The 19791-nt window shown below is 44.2% G+C and overlaps 1 protein-coding gene across 3 annotated transcripts in view; it reads right to left on the reverse strand.

Moving 5' to 3' along the window:
- Positions 1-2276: 2276 nt before the first annotated feature.
- LOC307021270 (protein shisa-like-2A) overlaps positions 2277-19791 on the reverse strand; it is a 79031-nt gene continuing 61516 nt past the window's right edge. For all 3 annotated transcript variants that reach the window (XM_079653252.1, XM_079653253.1, XM_079653251.1), the window contains 2 exons: positions 15450-15586; positions 2277-5484 (listed from right to left, as the gene is read on the reverse strand). In XM_079653252.1, coding sequence (XP_079509378.1) covers positions 5297-5484; positions 15450-15586 — 325 coding nt within the window. In that variant the 3' untranslated portion in view covers positions 2277-5296. The remainder of the gene's footprint in view (positions 5485-15449; positions 15587-19791) is intronic.

Genomic DNA, 19791 nt, shown 5'->3' on the forward strand with positions numbered 1-19791 from the left:
CTGTTGGTGTTCCGACCCACTCCAGCTCCCCGTGTCCTGTTGGAGGTCCCGCCGTCACCTGTTCCGCCGGGGGTCCTGCCGACACCATGTCCTGTTCCATTGGAAGTCCAGCCGACACCTGTTCTGCCATGGGTCCTGCCAACACCATGTCCTTTCCCGTTGGGGGTCCCGCCGACACCCGCTCCACCGGGTTTCCTGCCGAGACCATGTCCTGTTCCGCCGGGGGTCCTGCCAACCCTATGTCCTGTCACGTTGGGGGTCCCGCCGACTACTCTCCTGCCGGGGGTCCTGCCAACCCTATGTCACGTGCCGTTGAAGGTTCCGCTGGGGGACCTGCCAGCTCCATGTCCAGCCCCGTTGGAGGTCCCGCCGGCTGCTCTCCTGCCGGGGGTCCTGCCAATCCCGTGTCCTCTATCGTTGAGGTCCCGCCGACTGCTCTTCTGCCGGGGGTCCTGCCAACCCTATGTCCTGTGCCGTTCGAGGTTCTGCTGGGGGTCCTGCCAGCTCCACGTCCAGTCCCGTTGGAGGTCTCGCCGACAACTCTTCTGCCAGGGGTCCTACCAATCCTATGTCCTGTTCCGTTGGAGGCCCCGCCATCACCTGTCTCGCTGGGGGTCCTGCCTACTCCTGGTCCTCTTCCGTGGGGGTTCCTTCCGAAGCCTGTCCCACCGGCTCCGGTTCCTGTTCTGCCGACACCGGGTCCTGCCCGGCCTCCGGAGCTGTCTGGTCTTGCTCCCTCGAGCCTGACCCCCTGAGAGCCGCGGTCTTCGCCCTTGGGCCCGACCCCCTGACTCTTCCTTGGACTCTGCCTTGCCCCCGGGCCGTCCGCCCGAGTCCCCCTTTTTGAACTCTGCCTTGCCCCCGGGCCGTCCGCCCGAGACCCAATCCTTGATCTCTGCCTTGCCCCCGGGCCGTCCGCCCGAGACCCCTTCCTGGTCCTCTGCTGTGCCCCTGGGCTGTCAGCCCAAACCCGTCCTCCAGACCCCCTCCACCCACCCTGTTGGCCCTAGTTTTGTGTCCCTCCTCCGGTCCCCCTCCACCCACCCTGCTGGACTTTTTTTGGGACGTCTGGGATCCGTCCCTTGAGGGGGGGGGGGGTACTGTCACGATCTGTCTGTGTTGTGTTTTGTCTTGTCTTTTTCTGTCTTAGGTTTCCTGTTTTATTTTGAAAAGTGTTCACCTCCTGTTTTGCCTGTTGCTTTCTGTCTGTTTTCCCTCCCTGATTACCCGATTGTGTTCACCTGGTGCCCCTGTGTTTTTGCCTCCCTCCTCACCTGTCTCTTGTTTGTTTGATTAGTCATGTGTGCATTTAGGTTCTGTGTTTTCTGTTAGTCTTTGTTAGTTCCTTGTTGTAGTTTGACGTTGTTCACTGGGAAGAGTTCTGTCTTGAAACCTTGAAATAAAGGTATTTTCTGTTCATCTGCATTTGGGTCCTGCTTGCTTCGCTCAACCCTGACAATGGGTCTGCGGAGAGCATTTCTCCGCGATTCCAACTTAGCAGCCCGAAAAACGTTTACCCATTTAAACAGTCGTGGTAGATACCTTGTTTGTTTTTTAAACATCATAAATACACAAACAACAATGAATACTTACAGGTTGTGTACCCGAATCTCCCGCTGGTCCAAACAAAGTAGGAACAGCATCGTTCTTCAGTGCCCTACGCTGTGCATATCCGGCATGAATCGCTGAAAGCTTTGCTTCGAGAAAGGCTGGCTAAGGGTGTGGCCTCTGGGTATCCCCACGTCAGAGTACCCAGGAAGAAAGCATTGGAAAATTAGAAATCTCCAACGAGGCGTTTTGGGGAGGTATTTTCTGTGTTAGAGTTTTACTCGCTACAGGGTGTACTTTGAGGGTTTGTGACTCTGCAGACCGTTTACATGCATAAAAACCTTCATATCACACAAGGGGACGGGTAATAACCGGAAAAGCATGACATGTGACCTTTAAGACATATACGTTTGATTTTTGAGATTTCGTCAAATGCCTTCGCCATGGCAACACCTGAAACTTCCCACGTTTGCTAAGGGCCAAGTCTGGAAAACATCTGCGCGACGTCGACGTGCGGACAACAGTGGACTTGCGCGGATCCTCAAAGACCCTCTCATCGCTGCTCGCAGCTTTAATTGGTAATAAAACATATTCTAATTCTGATTCTGATTGCTTCTACACTGAATCCCCCTGAAATTACATTTTGTTAACAGCGAAACACTGAAGTAATGCCTTAATATTTGATAGAGGAATTTGGGAGTTTAAGAAACGTGGGGGTGTTTCAAAAAATGTGTGCATTCGCTTTGAAACTAAAGTAATTTACCGGCTAAAAATGTCAGGCAACAGAGAATGAGAGAATCTGAGCAGCTCCAATAGTAGCTTTAAGCTTAGACCCAAAAGATAGAAAATCAAAGCAAGAGACACACACCGTAGCATGTGTAGTTCACAGCTTTAATAATTACTTTGGAAAAAACACATTGAATAATGAGAGGCACTTGATCTGCTGAATGTCTTGCTATAAATACAATAACAGTAAACAGAGCTAGTTGTGCTAATGAGTTCTTGATGAGTGAAGATCTGATGAACTCTTTAATAAACAGTGATTGAAATACATGAATATTCTTAAAACCAACAGAGCATCAGAATCTGCAGCTACAGAGCTTTGGTTTCTTATTCAGCACCATCAAAGCAAAAACACAAACAGTTACAGACCTGAGCAGCAGAGCGACAGCTGGGAATGAGTTTTACACACAACAAAGCACATGCTAAAGTTATGAAAATAATTGATTTGTTGCTGCTATAGGAAGCAGAACATAAAGCCAAAGTATAAGTAACAAATATTGCAGTTCCTTCAATGGCCACTTTAGGCTAGCTCCATAAGCAAGTAAAGCTTCATAGAACTCTACATCGAAATACCCTGCCTTACTTAAATGTTTTTTAAGCCTGCTCCAAAAAAGGTTTGGTCTATTTGGCTATTTTCCTTGTTCATGAAAACTGCACATGGGGTGACTTTTTGTATAATTGCAAGCGAAACCCAGCAGTTAGCTTACCAGTTGACGTCATCATTGCGTTGTGCTTCTCCCGGCTAAGACTATAGCAGCTGCATATAACTGCTGCATGAAATGATTCTATAAACTACTTCTTAGTCTGCTTTAGTGGAGCGTTTTCTATAATAGCATTATAGAAAACTGCTGTAAAAAATTGTCAGAAGCTACCAATTGTCAAGTTAAGTAAAGTAGTCTGGTTCACTTCTGTTTACAAAGTTAATTAGCTAGTACTCAGTTTTGATAGTCTTCCTGTCGGTTTGTGAATTAAAGTACAACTGTTCAAATGGACAAAATAGATGAACCCCTTTTTCATTTAATAGATAATAACTTTCAATGTTTTAATGATGTGTGACCACCAAACCTGGAATTTTACGTTTTATAAATCTGGTGATTTGAGTAACAGTACAGAAGATGTTCCACTTCTCAAATGGACATTTCAAATGAGACAAAGGTTTGAGGAAACCTCTACAAAACGCAACTGCATCCACTGGACCTACTGGGGTCAGTGATGATCAAGAAACAGCATCAGAGAAAAGTTGGAGCGATCATGACTTTATGTATGTCCCAATCCAGTAAAATTATATTTATAGTTATAATTTCCTTGTTGAAATGTCCAACTTTTGACCTCAAAGCGTTCCAGGTGCACAGCGCTCAAACAAAGACTTTGTCGAAGAGATTTACCGTAACCAGACACCTAATTACATTGGCGACATATTCTGACATTATTTAAATGCAGAAGAGGTTTTTCTAGATGTAGCATTTTTTATGAAATACAGGCAATTATAAAGGCCTTTTTCCTTGATAGTTGACCATTTGAAATTGTTGTATGACATCAGACACTAAATTATTCATAAAGCCGGATGCAGTTGCCATGATGAAGTTGTTTTGATAATGATGCCATTTGGGTTTTCTACAATTTAATTAGTAAACAAATGTGTAAAATCAGTTGAGTGGCCCTGTAGACTACTCATGGGAGAGGTGTTGTATTTTCCTAGATGGTCTCTAAAGTATTAATACACTGCAAACATCTCAATCAACACCTTCTTTTCCACACTGTATGGAGTCAGCCTTGCGAACAAGAACAAACTATAACAGGCACGTATAACTCAAACACGAAAAACAGTTTAGGGACAGCCAGAGAGTCTCTTTACTTTTGTTGTCTGCAAATATCTCCCAGGTTTAACAACTATAAGTCATAGTCTATAATGTCAATGGTTAGTTATCGTTATGAGAATGTTTTGAGGTTCACAGGCGATCTCATTTTGAAAATAAGTGATGAATAAAACATAAAAGACAAGACCATCAATTGCCAACAACCTTCGGACTTAAGGGAATTTTCTTGGATAATGAACTCTAAAAAATATATTATAACTCAGCTCCAAAGCTAATTAAACCAGGTCTCTTTAAAGATTAAAAACATTTTAATCAATATTTTCAGTCAGCCAGCATCATCCTCCAAAGACTCTCTTCTGCTCTGTATCACAATAGACATTTACATTTTAAATTTTAAATCCTACACTTGTTGTTGGACTTGTAATTGCTCTCAACATTTTGATGAATGAAATTGATGAACATTGATCCAATCATTTTTAAATCTCCCACAACCATACATATTGTCTCTTCCAAAGTGGCTTTCTCACTTTAAACTGTTGAGTTAAGCTAGCACTGCATTGATGACCAAACGGAAATTCATGTGACACTCATAAGGTGCCACTTGTTGCCGTGCAACCAATAGCTCTCATCAAGTTCTCATATCTGATTTGACATGTGTTTGTAAGGCTGATGGGAGTGGTATTTGTTCAGCTTCTTGCAATGAACACTGTAGCTTACGGATTCCAGTGAAGGCACACCGGAGAACCCAGGCATCATTTCCTGTTGTGCACTGGCAGATCTTTTTCTCTGACTTGTTTTTCTTTGAATTGCGCAGGTACTGATCTGTTGCCAACATTTCTTTTAATTTTTTTCGGCTTTTATTGGCAATATTTGATAGTACTCATAGGACATATTTGGATCTGGACTGTCAGGGAAGGACTGATGACCAAGCCCATGGACTAATAGCTTGTTCTCCAAACTTTCCATCATTGTTGTTGCTGATGGGCAGCCATGCGCACGCGATCGTGGAGTTCAAGAAATTCAACTTGGGGGGTAGCCAAGATTTGTTTTAAATGCAGGCTACAGAAATTAAAAGTATTGAAATGGGCCGATGAGCTTTGACTTGCACCAATGGTCTTCACAATTAAAACTTCACGTAGTCTACCAGTCTATGTAGCACCCTCGACTTTGATATAGGTCACAGTAGCCATGAAACTACGTTGGAAAAGGCGGTCAGGGTCCGGAGGCTGGTTGTCACAGTCCAGCTTCCCCCTCAGGAAGTGTTTCCTGAAGCCTTGAGGACCAGCAGGGGGGGCGGTATGACTCGGCCCTGCTCCTTGTGGACTCGATGTAGTGCCTGGAAGAAAGAAAACTCACATATAAACTTGTATGTGAAGAGCTTGTCAGATAAAAAAACTACCAAAAGGACTACTATTTAAAGAACTTGCTTTATTATGAAAAGTCAACACATGGGTTCTATTGGGTGAGATGGTTACTCAATGTATAAGTAACAGAAACTAGAAAATTCAGAGACATTTTGACTGTAACTTGGGTGCGCGTCCCGATGCTAACATTACCCTCGCTGAGCAATTATTAATAGCATTAGTTGTAATGTTAAGTACAACAAAGAATATACATTAATTTTAGCTCACTTTTAGCTGACTTTTAACTGTTTATCTATTAAATGTTTAGATTCTTGTGACACATTCCTGCATCGTTTAGAATACCACTGGATTTAGATAACGACCGACAGGTGTTTTGAAAGATCAAAGCCTTTTTTTTTACAGCTCCTCCCCCTCTATCTGTGATGTCACCCACTCTAAGTCTTAACCAGCTCTCCCATTCATTACTATGGGGCAAATGATGAAAACGGCTAGGCGAATCTCTTATAGAAGACATAGCAACCCAATCCCTTTCATTCCGCACCTTTTGATGTATTTGTATGTTTCGTGTCAACGCTGCCGGACGAGTAGCATGACAACATTTGTGGCGGAAGAAGGAGAATAAGATGAGACTAGAAAATGCATTTCCTGCTGAAAATGCGTGTGAAAGCTGTAAACTGTGTACATTTGTTGCTGAATTTAGCTGAAAATGCAGAAAAAGCTGAATATTTTATTAGTTTAATGGTCTCTGCAGCTGCTTTTAGCTACACAAACCAAGTAAGTGTGTTGCTGAACTTAGCGGAGAAATACAGAAAAGTTAAATTATTCTAATCAACATGGTTACAGCTCAAATGCATTGCAATGACTTTGTTAAAAACTTGAAAATGAAATGTTAAACTGGAAGAGTAGGAAAAATAGTAAAGAAGCTTAATATTTAAATGAAAAGGTTTAAAAAAAAAAAAAAGGTATAAACAACATGTATAGCCTCAATGTCATGAAGTAGCTGAATAATGTAATAGTTGAATGGTTTCTGTAGCTGAAAGTAGGCTGAATGAGTTAGATATTAAATGTAAGTAGTAGTGAATTAATGTATATTAAGAAGAGAAAAGAAAGTAAAAAGGCTTTGAAAAGCATCAGAATATTTTAACTGCAAACTTTTCGACTAAAACCATGTCACCAACAGTGTTGGGACTAAAGGCCCAGATACACCGGCCAGTCACCTGAGAAGTCGCCGACGCCGACACCGACTGTTGCGTCGACGGACTCTCCTGCGTATTTGCCGACTTCGCGCACTGGAACACACCGCAAATCCGAGCCGAGCACGTATGAACTGCGTATGCGTGAGTGGCAATAACTCTCCTTACCAGCAGACGGCGGTAGTGTGTATTCATCATTCAAAAGAGGCAACAACCGGAACAACCGGAAGACAGAGAAGAAGAACAGACTCCGTGATATAAACAAACAACAAATAGCGTTTTTCTTTCCATTTTCACTCTCGTCCATTGAAAACATGAACAAACAGGAGCTCTATAAACCGATTAGGTGAAATAGCCGTCCGTGTGTGTTCCATCTTCCATTTCAAATCATTTGTTTACCTCCCTCACTTCCGTTAACGCTTCTCATGCACTGATTCGCTAGCTGAACAGCCAATCAGTGTTATCCCTTTGTCCGACTTCCGGTGGTGTTCCCGACGCCGATTCAACATGTTGAATCGGCAAGAAAAGGCCCGACGGTGCGGCGCACACCACTCCGAATAGGGCGTGCCCATGCTCATGTTCGGCCGGACTCCCATTTACTGCCGATTTCGGGCCGGTGTATCTCAAAGTAACGCGTTACTGTAACGCAACTACTTGTTGCAGTAACTAACAGCGTTACTAGTTACCTATTCCCATTAAGTAACGCCGTTATAGTTACTGTGATTTAAATGGGTGCGTTAGTGCATTACATTATGTGATGGAACTGAACCGAATCTCCCTGCGGATGTAATTTACAGTTGAATACAGCGATGTCCTCTCACAGCACCATGGAAAAGTGAAAGTAACCAGAGAGGAGTGATGATTGGTTAACGCGGGGTAACATTTCAGGGTAAGCCAATCAGAGACAGAGTTGGGCGGGACTTGCCTTATGGGGAAAATACACACACGAACACTTGCTAATGCTAGCACACACACACACACACAATGGCAGATGCAAGTATCAGCGAGAGCAGCAGCGCATTTACAACTTGGAGATATACAGGACTGTCTCAGAAAATTATAATATTGTGATAAAGTTCTTTATTTTCTGTAATGCAATTAAAAAAACAAAAATGTCATACATTCTGGATTCATTACAAATCAACTGAAATATTGCAAGCCTTTTATTATTTTAATATTGCTGATTATGGCATACAGCTTAAGAAAACTCAAATATCCTATCTCTAAATATTAGAATATCATGAAAAAGTATACTAGTAGGGTGTTCAACGAATCACTTGAATCGTCTAATTAACTCGAAACACCTGCAAGGGTTTCCTGAGCCTTGAAAAACACTCAGCTTGGTTCAGTAAACTAAATCACAAGTATGGGGAAGACTGCTGATCGGACTGCTGTCCAGAGGACCGTCATTGACACCCTCCATCAGGAGGGTAAGACACAAAAAGAAATTTCTCAAAGAGCAAGCTGTTCACAGAGTGCAGTTTCAAAGCACATCCACAAAAAGTCTGTTGGAAGGGGGAAATGTGGCAGGAAACGCTGCACAACCAAGAGAGATGACCGCAGCCTTAACAGCATTGTGAAGAAGAGTCGCTTCCAGAATTTGGGGGAGCTTCAAAGACAGTGGACTGAAGCTGGAGTCCAGGTATCAAAAGTCACTGTTCACAGACGTGTCCGGGAAATGGGCTACAATAGCCGTATTCCCATGGTCAAGCCACTTCTGAACTCAAGACAACGGAAGAGGCGTCTGACTTGGGCTAAGGAAAAGAAGCACTGGACAGTTGCACAGTGGTCCAAAGTCCTCTTTTCAGACGAAAGCAAGTTTTGTATTTCATTTGGAAGTCAAGGCGCCAGAGTCTGGAGAAAGGCTGGAGAGGAGCAAAATCCAAGTTGCTTGAAATCCAGTGTGAAGTTCCCACAGTCAGCGATGGTTTGGGGAGCCATGTCAGCTGCTGGTGTTGGTCCACTGTGTTTCATCAAGCCCAGAGTAAATGCAGCTGTGTACCAAGAGATTTTAGAGCACTACATGCTTCCGTCTGCTGAAAAGCTCTATGGAGATGAGGAATTCATTTTCCAGCATGATCTGGCACCTGCCCACAGTGCCAAAACCACCAGTAACTGGTGTACTGACCATGGCATTACTGTCCTCGATTGGCCTGCAAATTCCCCTGACCTGAACCCCATAGAGAATATGTGGGGTATTGTGAAGAAGAAGCTGAAAGACACCAGACCCAACAATGCTAATGAGCTAAAGGCCGCTATTGAAGCATCCTGGGCATCCATAACACCTCAGCAATGCCACAGGCTGATTGCCTCCATGCCACGCCGCATTGATGCAGTAATCCGTGCAAAAGGATTCCCAACCAAGTACTGAGTGCATTAATGGACATTTTCAAATGTTTGATTGTGTTTTGCTGTTATAAATCTTTTTTTTTTACTTGGTCTGAGGAACTATTCTAATTTTTTGAGATAGGATTTTTGAGTTTTCTTAAGCTGTATGCCATAATCAGCAATATTAAAATAATAAAAGGCTTGCAATATTTCAGTTGATTTGTAATGAATCCAGAATGTATGACTTTTTTTTTTTTTTTTTTTTTTTTTTTAAAAATTGCATTACAGAAAATAAAGAACTTTATCACAATATTCTAATTTTCTGAGACAGTCCTGTATAGCACTATTCTCAATTTGTGGGGATAAAGGACGCAAAAAATATTACGGTCAAATGTAAACTGTGTGCAGGACAGGAATCGAAAAACAGCAATGCCAATCCCCTGAAGCACCTAAGTAATGTACATGGGGCTATAAAACTAGTCGCCAAAGATCCCACTGTCTCAACCACCGGCAGTGACCCAGATGGAGCAACACCATCTAACAGCCAAAAAACAATTCTTTAAAATCGCCACATGTCACCCAGAGTCAACTAAATAGATTGCCAGGTATGTTGGTGAGGACATGCTGCCCATTGCAACGGTCGAGTCTGTTGCCTTCAGAGAACTAGTCAGCAAAAAACTACACAAAAACTTTATTTTTAAAGTAAAGTAACTTGTTACTTTTATAATTTAGTAACTAAAGTAACTAGTTACTTTTTTGAAAGCAGTGACTATAACTATTACTAGTTACTTTTTAAAAGTAACTTGCCTAACACTGGTCACCGATAATGTATAAAATATGTGGAACATGTTGAAGTCAGTATGAAGTCTCCATCAGACAGAAAATAATAGGCTGAGAAAGTCTGTTAAATTCCAGTCTGTTTCTCAGTGTTTGTTTCTGTGCTTAGCACCTAATCATAACACCTGTGTGAACCCAGAGATCAAAGGTTTCCATGGCGATGTGCAGTGATCTGCGAGAGGAGAGCCTTTCCATTGATCTGAATGTGTTACGGTGTGTGTAGGAAGCAGGACCCAAATGCAGATTAAAGTGACAAAAATAACTCCTTTATTTCAAGGCTAAACTATTTAACAAAGACTGAACAGAACACTCACCGCAGACCAAGTCAATACACACGACGAACCGACAAAGACAGACAGAAAACCCAGAACTTAAATACACAAAAGACTAATCACACAACAAGACACAGGTGAGGAGGGAGGAGGAAACACAGGGGCCCAGGTGAACACAATCAGATAACTAGACACACCAGGGAACTAATGACAAGAGGAAAAACACAGGGAAAAGGACCAGACAATAACCCAGAGGAAAACATGACATGGAAAACAGCAAAAACACCCAAAACTACAACCGTGACATTCGTGACCCAGGAGCGTGACATAACCCCCCCCCCCCCCTCAAGGGACGGATTCCAGATGTCCCAAAAAACTAAGTCCAGCAGGGTGGGTGGGGGGGGTCTGTAGGACGGATCTCGGCCGGCCGGCCCGGGGGCAAGGCAGAGTTCGAGGAGAGGGTCTCGGGCGGACAGCCCGGGGGCAGGGCAGAGTCCGAGGAGGGGCGAAGACCATCGCGGGCGAACTCAGGGGACCGGGCTCGAGGGCGAAGACCGGACAGCTCCGGAGGCCGGGCAGGAGCCGGTGTCGGCAAGATCCCCCACGGAAGAGAACACAGGGTCGGCAGGACCCCCCGGCAGGAGAGCAGTCGGCGGAACCTCCAACGGCACGAGACATGGGGTTGGCAGGACCCCCGGCAGAAGAGCAGTCTGCGGGACCTCCAACGTGACAAGACATGGAGTTGGCAGGACCCCCGGCAGAAGACTAGTCTGCGGGACCTCCAACGGCACGGGACAAGGCAGAGTTCAAAAAGGAGGTCTCGGGCGGACAGCCCGGGGGCAAGGCAGAGTTCGAGGAGGGGGTCTCGGGCGGACAGCCCGGGGGCAGGGCAGAGTCCGAGGGGGGGCGAAGACCATCGCGGGCGAACTCATGGGACCGGGCTCGAGGTCGAAGACCGGACAGCTCCGGAGGCCGGGCAGGAGCCGGTGTCGGCAAGATCCCCCACGGAAGAGAACACAGGGCCGGCATGACCCCCCGGCAGGAGAGCAGTCGGCGGAACCTCCAACGGCATGAGACATGGGGTTGGCAGGACCCCCGGCAGAAGAGCAGTCTGCGGGACCTCCAACGGCACGGGACATGGAGTTGGCAGGACCCCCGGCAGAAGAGTAGTCTGCGGGACCTCCAACGGCACAGGACATGGGGTTGGCAGGACCCCCGGCAGGAGAGTAGTCGGCGGGACTTCTAACGGCACAGGAAATGGGACTTGAGTGGAGACTCGAGAGGAAACTTGAGAGTTTACTTGAGAGAGATGACTTGAGAGGGATCTTGAACGGAGACTTGAGAAGGGGCTCGAGAGGAGACTCGAGAGAGGGCTTGAGAGGGACCTCGAGAGGTGACTTGAGAGTTGACTTGAGAGGGATCTCGAGAGGGAACTTGAACGGGAACTCGAGAGGAGACTCGAGAGGATACTTGAGGGAACTCGAGAGGCGACTTGAGAGGAGACTTGAGAGGGGACTCGAGAAGAGACTGGAGAGGGGACCAGAGAGGGAACTTGAGAGGGAACTCGAGAGGGAACTCGAGAGGTGACTTGAGAAGTGTCTTGAAACGGGACTCGAGAGGAGACTTGAGAGGGAACTGGAGAGGAGTCTTGAGAGGGAACTCGAGAGGGGACTTGAGAAGTGACTTGAGAGGGAACTCGAGAGGTGACTCGAGAGGTGACTTGAGAGGTGACTTGAAAGGGGACTCGAGAGGTGACTCGAGAGGTGACTTTTGAGGGAACTCGAGAGGGGACTTGAGAAGTGACTTGAGAGGGAACTCGAGAGGGGACTTGAGAGGGAACTGGAGAGGAGACTTGAGAGGGAACTGGAGAGGAGACTTGAGAGGGAACTGGAGAGGAGACTTGAGAGATGACTCGAGAGAGGGGACTCGAGAGGGAACTGGAGAGGGAACTCGAGAGGGAACTGGAGAGGGGACTCGAGAGGGAACTGGAGAGGGAACTGGAGAGGGGACTCGAGAGGGAACTGGAGGGGTGACTTGAAAGGGGACTCGAGAGGTGACTTTTGAGGGAACTCAAGAGGGGACTTGAGAAGTGACTTGAGAGGGAACTCGAGAGGGGACTTGAGAAGTGTCTTGAAAGGGGACTCGAGAGGTAACTCGAGAAGTAACTGGAGAGGAGACTTGAGAGGGAACTGGAGAGGAGACTTGAGAGATGACTCGAGAGAGGGGACTTGAGAGGGAACTGGAGAGGGAACTCGAGAGGGAACTGGAGAGGGGACTCGAGAGGGAACTGGAGAGGGGACTCGAGAGGGAACTGGAGGGGTGACTTGAAAGGGGACTCGAGAGGTGACTTTTGAGGGAACTCAAGAGGGGACTTGAGAAGTGACTTGAGAGGGAACTCGAGAGGGGACTTGAGAAGTGTCTTGAAAGGGGACTCGAGAGGTAACTCGAGAAGTAACTGGAGAGGGGACTCGAGAGGGAACTGGAGAGGGGACTCGAGAGGGAACTGGAGGGGTGACTTGAAAGGGGACTCGAGAGGTGACTCGAGAGGTAGCTCGAGAGGAGACTTGAGAAGGCCCAGGAGAGGAGACTTGAGAAGGAACTTGAGAGAGGACTTGAGAGAGAACTTGTGTCGGCCGGTATGACGACAGGACACGGGGAGCTGGCGTCGGGCGGACAGCCAACAGGAGACGAGGTGCTGCAGTCGGCCGGTACGCCGACAGGACACAGGGAGCTGGCGTCGGCCGGAGACGAGGGGCTGGAGTCGAAACCATGGCTGCTGGGGCCAGGACTGAGGCTGGAACCATGGCTGCTGGGGCCGGAACCATGGCTGCTGGGGCTGGAACCATGGCTGCTGGGGCCAAAACTGAGGCCGGAAACATGGCTGCGGGGGCCAGAACTGGGGCTGAAACCATGGCTGCAGGGGCCTGTACTGGAGCCGGAACCATGGCTGCTGGGGCCAGAACTGGGGCTTGAACCATGGCTGCTGGGGCCGGAACCATGGCTGTGTGGGCCGGTTCTGTAGCCGGAACCATGGCTGCTGGGGCTTGGGCTGTTAGCCTGGCCTTGCGACTGCTTCTCTTAGCAGCCGCCTGAATACTCCGTCGACCTCCATAAGCCAGACGAGTTCCGGAATACGACTCCTGGACAGGAGCAGGAACTGGGGCAGAAGCACGGGTTGACTTCAGACGGAACCCACCGAGGCGTATGGTGCCAGGTTGGGAATTGGGAGACAGGGAGCTAGCATGCCTGGGGCTAGAAGGCCGGGAATCACATGTTGAAAGGAAGTCCAAAATCCAGTCAGGTAAGAACTCAATAAAACATGGTTTCTCTGTGCCTCTACCAGAGCGGCCCTCTTCTGCCGAAAACTGGACGCTCCCTTCCACCAATCGAAACAGCAAGCCAGATAGAAGGTAAAATGCTGTAATTCTATCTCCAATGAATCATCTGCTGGGTCCATTTGTTGGTCGGTTCGAAATGTTACGGTGTGTGTAGGAAGCAGGACCCAAATGCAGATTAAAGTGACAAAAATAACTCGAACAGAACACAAAGACTGAACAGAACACTCACCAAGTCAATACACAAGACGAACCGACAAAGACAGACAGAAAACCCAGAACTTAAATACACAAAAGACTAATCACACAACAAGACACAGGTGAGGAGGGAGGAGGAAACACAGGGGCCCAGGTGAAAACAATCAGATAACTAGACACACCAGGGAACTAATGACAAGAGGAAAAACACAGGGAAAAGGACCAGACAATAACCCAGAGGAAAACATGACATGGAAAACAGCAAAAACACCCAAAACACCCAAAACTACGACGGAGACATGAACCCAGGAGCGTAACAGAATGAGAGATAAACCTCTTACATTTAAAGGTTTTGTTGAAGAACCGTATCAGATATCGGTGAAATTTCAACGTGTGGAGCACCTCAGGATCCTAAGGAGCGTCTCAGTCTGCTTTTTGTGTACTTTCTGGTCAATATTGTGGCTTTTTTGGCAGATTAACTAAAGCTGTGCGGCTGGTGCTCTGAGGAAAGATCAGGCTGACTTTACAATGGGCCTTAATGGAGACATGTTGAAAGTTTGTGTCACGTCATGCCCTCAAGAGGCATTTTGTTAAAATGTTTTGCTTAATTTTTTTTTTTTTAAACCTAAGAGAGCTTTTGCTACAATTCAAGCATACAATTATGTCCCAGGAGTGTAGGGTTTGGGAATTATGGCAGATTTAAAAGAAAAATGAAGGTGAATTCCAAGCTCTCCTCCACTCTAGCTGTGACATCACACACTCTAAGCCTTAACGAGCTGCTCAATACACACATGTTAAACTCTGATGAAGGCCTCTTTAACAAGCTCCAAACTAAGTTAAATATCTCAAAAAGTGTAAAAGATATAAACAATCTGAATAAAAGGTCAATAGCTGAATGTCTTGTGACCGTTTAAAAGTTGGAATGAAGTCTCTAGCTGAAAGAATATGTGGAGTAGCATTTGGCGCAAGGTCTAGGCAAAAGAGGATTTGAAGGTTCCTCTCATTGAGTTACGTGTTAAAAAAATTGTTTATAAAGCTGAATATTTGAAAAAGTATAAAATATTTTGAGAAAATTTCCCATCATCTGCTGAAAATGCTGAATATTTTGATATTTGAATGGTTTCTGTAGCTGAAAGTATGCTGAAGTTATTGAGAGCCAAACTTTTTGTTGAAATAAGAAAAAGATGCGGAAGAATAAGTATACAGTAAACAGCATTCCACTAATAAGTATGTTGAATACTATACTGTGTGTGGCTTCACCGGTCACACAGAATTAAATTGTGAAACACGCCCGCACAATCTCATTAGACATAATAGGAAAATACATGTGGGTGTACTTGGGGTGCAGAGATTTTAATTGAGATTGTTTAAAAGTCAAATACTTCAGATTTACCCTATATTATTACTTTTAAACAAAGCAGCAGTTTTCTTACTGTCCATTTCTAACCTATTTAGATGACATATAACGGCCCAGATGCTCCCCTTCTGCTATACAGTATATACAGTACCTAATGTTTCTGGCATTATTTTATTTAAAGACAATTGTGAGAATTGGTTATTTTACTGTTCTCCTATCTATTATTCGATTACTTTTCCATTTTTGCTGATGACATTTGAGAAATTGAAAAAAGAGCATTGAATGTATTAGCAGTCAGTTTTAAGAAGGGAATAACAAGCTTGGAACTCTGAAAGGTAATTTATTTCAAAACCTTCAGGGTTTTATTGAGATTTTAGCGTCATGCCTCCTGCAGAGAAACGGAGCAGCGGTAAATACCTGGAGCTCTGAGTGGCAGCCCATTGTCCAGACCTCTGGGTTTAGTGGTGATGAACAGATAGCAGAGGACACACAGAGTGACGATGAAGGCCAGAAGAACCACAGCTGCAACAGAGAGACCTACAAGAGCTCCAAGACTGTAAAGCAGAGAACAAAGACACAGGATGACTATTATACATACCTTGCTCTGAAAGACTGTAAATAACATTTCCAACCAACTGCAAAAGTTTAAAATGTGGACACTGATTAGAATAGGTAAATATTGCTATCTATTTTTGATTAAAGGTGCAATGTCCAATGCCTGGACACAAGCTACAAATAAATAGGGGCAGACTATACTACTGAGTTTAGGATGGCTAGATTAAAGCTAGCGACCAAATCAATGTCGGAGTTGTGTGAGAAGTTAAACAAAATGATGCAGAATTTCAGTACATGAGAGAGAATCTGAGTGAGAGTTTGCTGCTAGTGAGCCAAAAGTGGTACCAAACCCATCTACTAGATCTTTACAAACTAAATTAACAGTCACAAGTTATTCAAAAAGCCAATGAGAAACTAACGCAAGGTCTAGATAGAATATGAAAAAATGCAAACCAAACTGCTGAAACTCTTAGAGCTGATAAATTAAAAAAAAAAGTCCACGAGTGGTAGTGGACTAGTTTAGCCATCTAAACATCATTTACATGTTAGAATGCTAGGCCTCAGTACAGCCTCACAGAGCTTCTAGCATAACTAATTTGGGAACATCCCATTTACACTTTCAATTATCAGTTCATACGTGCATTTTCACTACTAGTACTCGGATGGTGTACTGAAAATGGTCGGAAAGCTGAGCGAAGAGCGCTGGACACTGCACTCTTATCGGTCGCCATCATAGCTTTGTATGGGGATGGAAAGTTACATTAGCAGTTGCTCTGGTGAAACAGCACTTTACAAATGTAAGTTAAGTACCGCTGTAGCCTATTGTTTTCGGATTGAAGCCATCAGTAGGTTTATTGGGTTGATTTAGGAATTAATTTAGTCTGTAATGATTTTCTTACTGTGAACAATAAGGATGCAAACGGAGGCAATTGATATTTCCGTTGAGTGCACAGCAGCCGTGATTAATCTGAAGACTAGCTTCCTGTCTGTCAAATAATTGATTTCATAACACTGCTGCAGCTTTATAAAGCATTGAATGGTTTAGGGCAAAAATACATTCCTGATCTCCTGCTAAATGATGAACCCTTCTGATCTCTTAGGCCTGCTTTCTGTCCCCAGACTCAGAACTAAACGTGGAAAAGCAGTTACTATGCTCCAAATATCTGGAACAAACTCCCAGAAACCCGCGGGTCCGCTGCAACTCTCACTACTTTTAAATACAGGATGAAGACTTTTCTTTTGGTGCAGCTTTTAATTGAACTATTCATATCTCACACTGCACTGTATCTTTTATTAATATATTTTCTATGTTTATTTTATTATTTTAGTTTTTTAATGACTGTTTTTAAAGGCCATTTTATAATGTTTTTCTGCTGCACTATTTTTATGTTTTAATTTTTGTAAAGCAATTTGCCTTGTGTAGAAAGGTGTTATATAAATAAGCTTGCTTTGCACTGTTGACATCAGCGACGTGCAGTCAGGGGAGGCAGAGCCTCACCTGCTGTCATACTCAAATGTAACGGAAAAACAACTAAAGAAAAACTAAATAGTAATAATAATAAAATGTCTCCACTGATCTATGATGTAAGTGTGATTTATTTATGATTCCAATCGCTTTTTAAAGTCAAAATCAGCAAATTTGCCGAGCTCCGCTACAACTACGGGTAGCGATGAGAGGTGAGGCAGGAACGAGCTCTGCCTCTCGTAAGCCCACAGAAACTGGCTGGAGCGCGGGCACTAAGCGCATGCCTGTTACCATCTCACTGTATGTCACCAATGTAATGTTTGTAGATCCCTTTATTACATTTATCCTCGCCATCCATAGTCTCTAAATAACTTATTTCACGTATATATGATATTTAGGCTCGCTGGTCTCATCATACAACGGCAATGAAAAAAGCAGCAGGAGAGGCAGCCATAAACTCTGCCGCACTGAAGGGGGCGCACGTGAGCCCACAGGTTCTTGTTGCTACTGTTATTCTACGCAGAGATGGTAGACACAAACAACAAACTAGACTTTTGAAACTACAGGAAGATAAGGAGGACTTTTACAAAAAACTAATAGAGATTGTTGTCCAGAAGGAGAGCATGGACTTAATCTTCAAGTCAAGGTAAGACCACAATTTTAATGAAAATGGGATCTTACAAAGAAAGAACAATCCAATATTTAGATTTTGGGTATCCTTTTGTTGAACGGTCTGTTTAAAATGAATTGAAGCATCAGACTAAAAAAGCTTTTGAAAATAACCAAATATTTTGATTAAGGTCAAAATATAATATTTGTAAATCTGACTCTGAAAGAGTCAGTGCCTCACCAGCCATGAACCTCACCGCACGTCACTGGTTGAAATGCATGCACTATGCAAGTACTCAGTGTACACGGTGTACTTAATGGAAGTGTAATAACAGAAGTATCCAAACTGAGACGCAGTTGTTTACATAGTTCTGACACTATTCTTGCAAGCGTGTGTATTTTGTTTAATTTTGTTTGAAACTGATTATTCTTACCATTTTCTGCTATCTGGCTTTTGTATTTTCTATTTATAAACAATACTCAATCAAGGCAAAAATTGTCAGAATGTAATTTGGATCCTGTTGCTGCTTATTCTCATATTCAGTGAGTGTGATTTGGTTTGAATAAGTGAAGTGTGCGCTTGCATATCCCTAACACTTCGGCCAGGTGTTAAATTATGTACAAATGTGTATAAAATATTCATTGTCTCTGTTTGCTAGTGTTCTTCAAATCCAAGCAGCCGATTAACTGAGTGATGTGTTATGTATTCATGCGTCATTATACGAACGTCTACTCTATGCCTTGAAACAGTGTAAATGTGCTGTACTATTCCAAATGGAATTCTTTTTACACATAATTACTGCTCAGAGGCGGTTAATTTCACAGGCTCAAAGCTCCTTTAGAAATGTGTTGGTAACATGCTACATGACTTGCATTGTGATAGGATTACATTCAATAACTCCTGTCCGGGGTTCCCAGCAAAACCCTGGACAGGCTCCAGTACATCCAGAACTCAGCTGCCAGGGTTCACGCACCAAGCGCTGGCAGAACATCACCCCCACTCTCTTCAACCTCCACTGGCTACCGGTCAAGTTCTGCATCACCTACAAACTCCTCCTCATCACCTACAAGTCCCTCCATGCCCTCTCGCCTCAGTACCTCACAGATCTCCTCCACGCTTACATCCCATCCCGCACCCTTCGATCCTCAGACTCTTCATTCCCCATTCACGCCTCCACACCTTCGGAGACCGTGCCTTCAGTGTAGCTGCCCCCACCCTCTGGAACTCCCTCCCTGCTGAAATCTGTAATGCCCCTTCTCTGAACATCTTCAAATCTACCCTGTTTTATGTATTTATGTCTTGACTCTTGTCCTTCTATGTTTCTTGTTAAGTGGCTTTGGGTTAATGAAAGGAGCTATATAAATTAAAGTTATTATTATTATTAATAATACTATCCAATTGTATTGTGAAAAAAATGATCTGACTGTCACAACATTAATTATAGGATCTAAAGCTCATAGAGAAGAATATCAAGCTAACAAGCAAGAAACCTGTCCTTAAGTGAGTTTTACTGTTCAGGGTTTGTCACCAAATATGCATTTTATCATCACAGAAATAATAATGACATGGGACCAATACTGTCCCTAAGTCAAACAAAGACTAATGCTGTGTCTAATTTCAGACATTTCCCTTAGTACAACAGCATGTTCAATGTGAACACTTTTGAAATCCAACCACGTATTGATGGCTTGCTATGTACTGAAAATAGAAATAGATGAGTGCAGAAGGAAGTTTAATAACTTAATCCAAACTGAGACGCCATTCTTCTAACTGTAAAGTTATCAGTGATGCTAGTAATAACTTATATTGCTTTTTTGTCAGCTGACCTTTTTTTAAACCTCTGCTAGTTTGTATTTAGATTTAGAATTAGATAGACGCTATGTTGTTAATTGAGCACACTTGTGCAGCATGTGAATTTCGACCACGTAGCATTGTTAGCTAGCTATGCCATACTTCACATTAGGACACACTTTTGGCACACGTGAGGGCAGAAGGACACAAATTAAATCACAGAATAATCCTTTAAAATCAAACTGGCCAGATTACTGTAGTGCTCCCCATTACAGAAAGAAAGAACGTCATCAGATTACAAATATACCTAGTAGCAATAGGGATTACTATCAGGAATA

The sequence above is a fragment of the Notothenia rossii genome (genome assembly GCF_949606895.1).
Source record: "Notothenia rossii genome assembly, chromosome: 1".
NCBI classification, from domain to species: domain Eukaryota; kingdom Metazoa; phylum Chordata; class Actinopteri; order Perciformes; family Nototheniidae; genus Notothenia; species Notothenia rossii.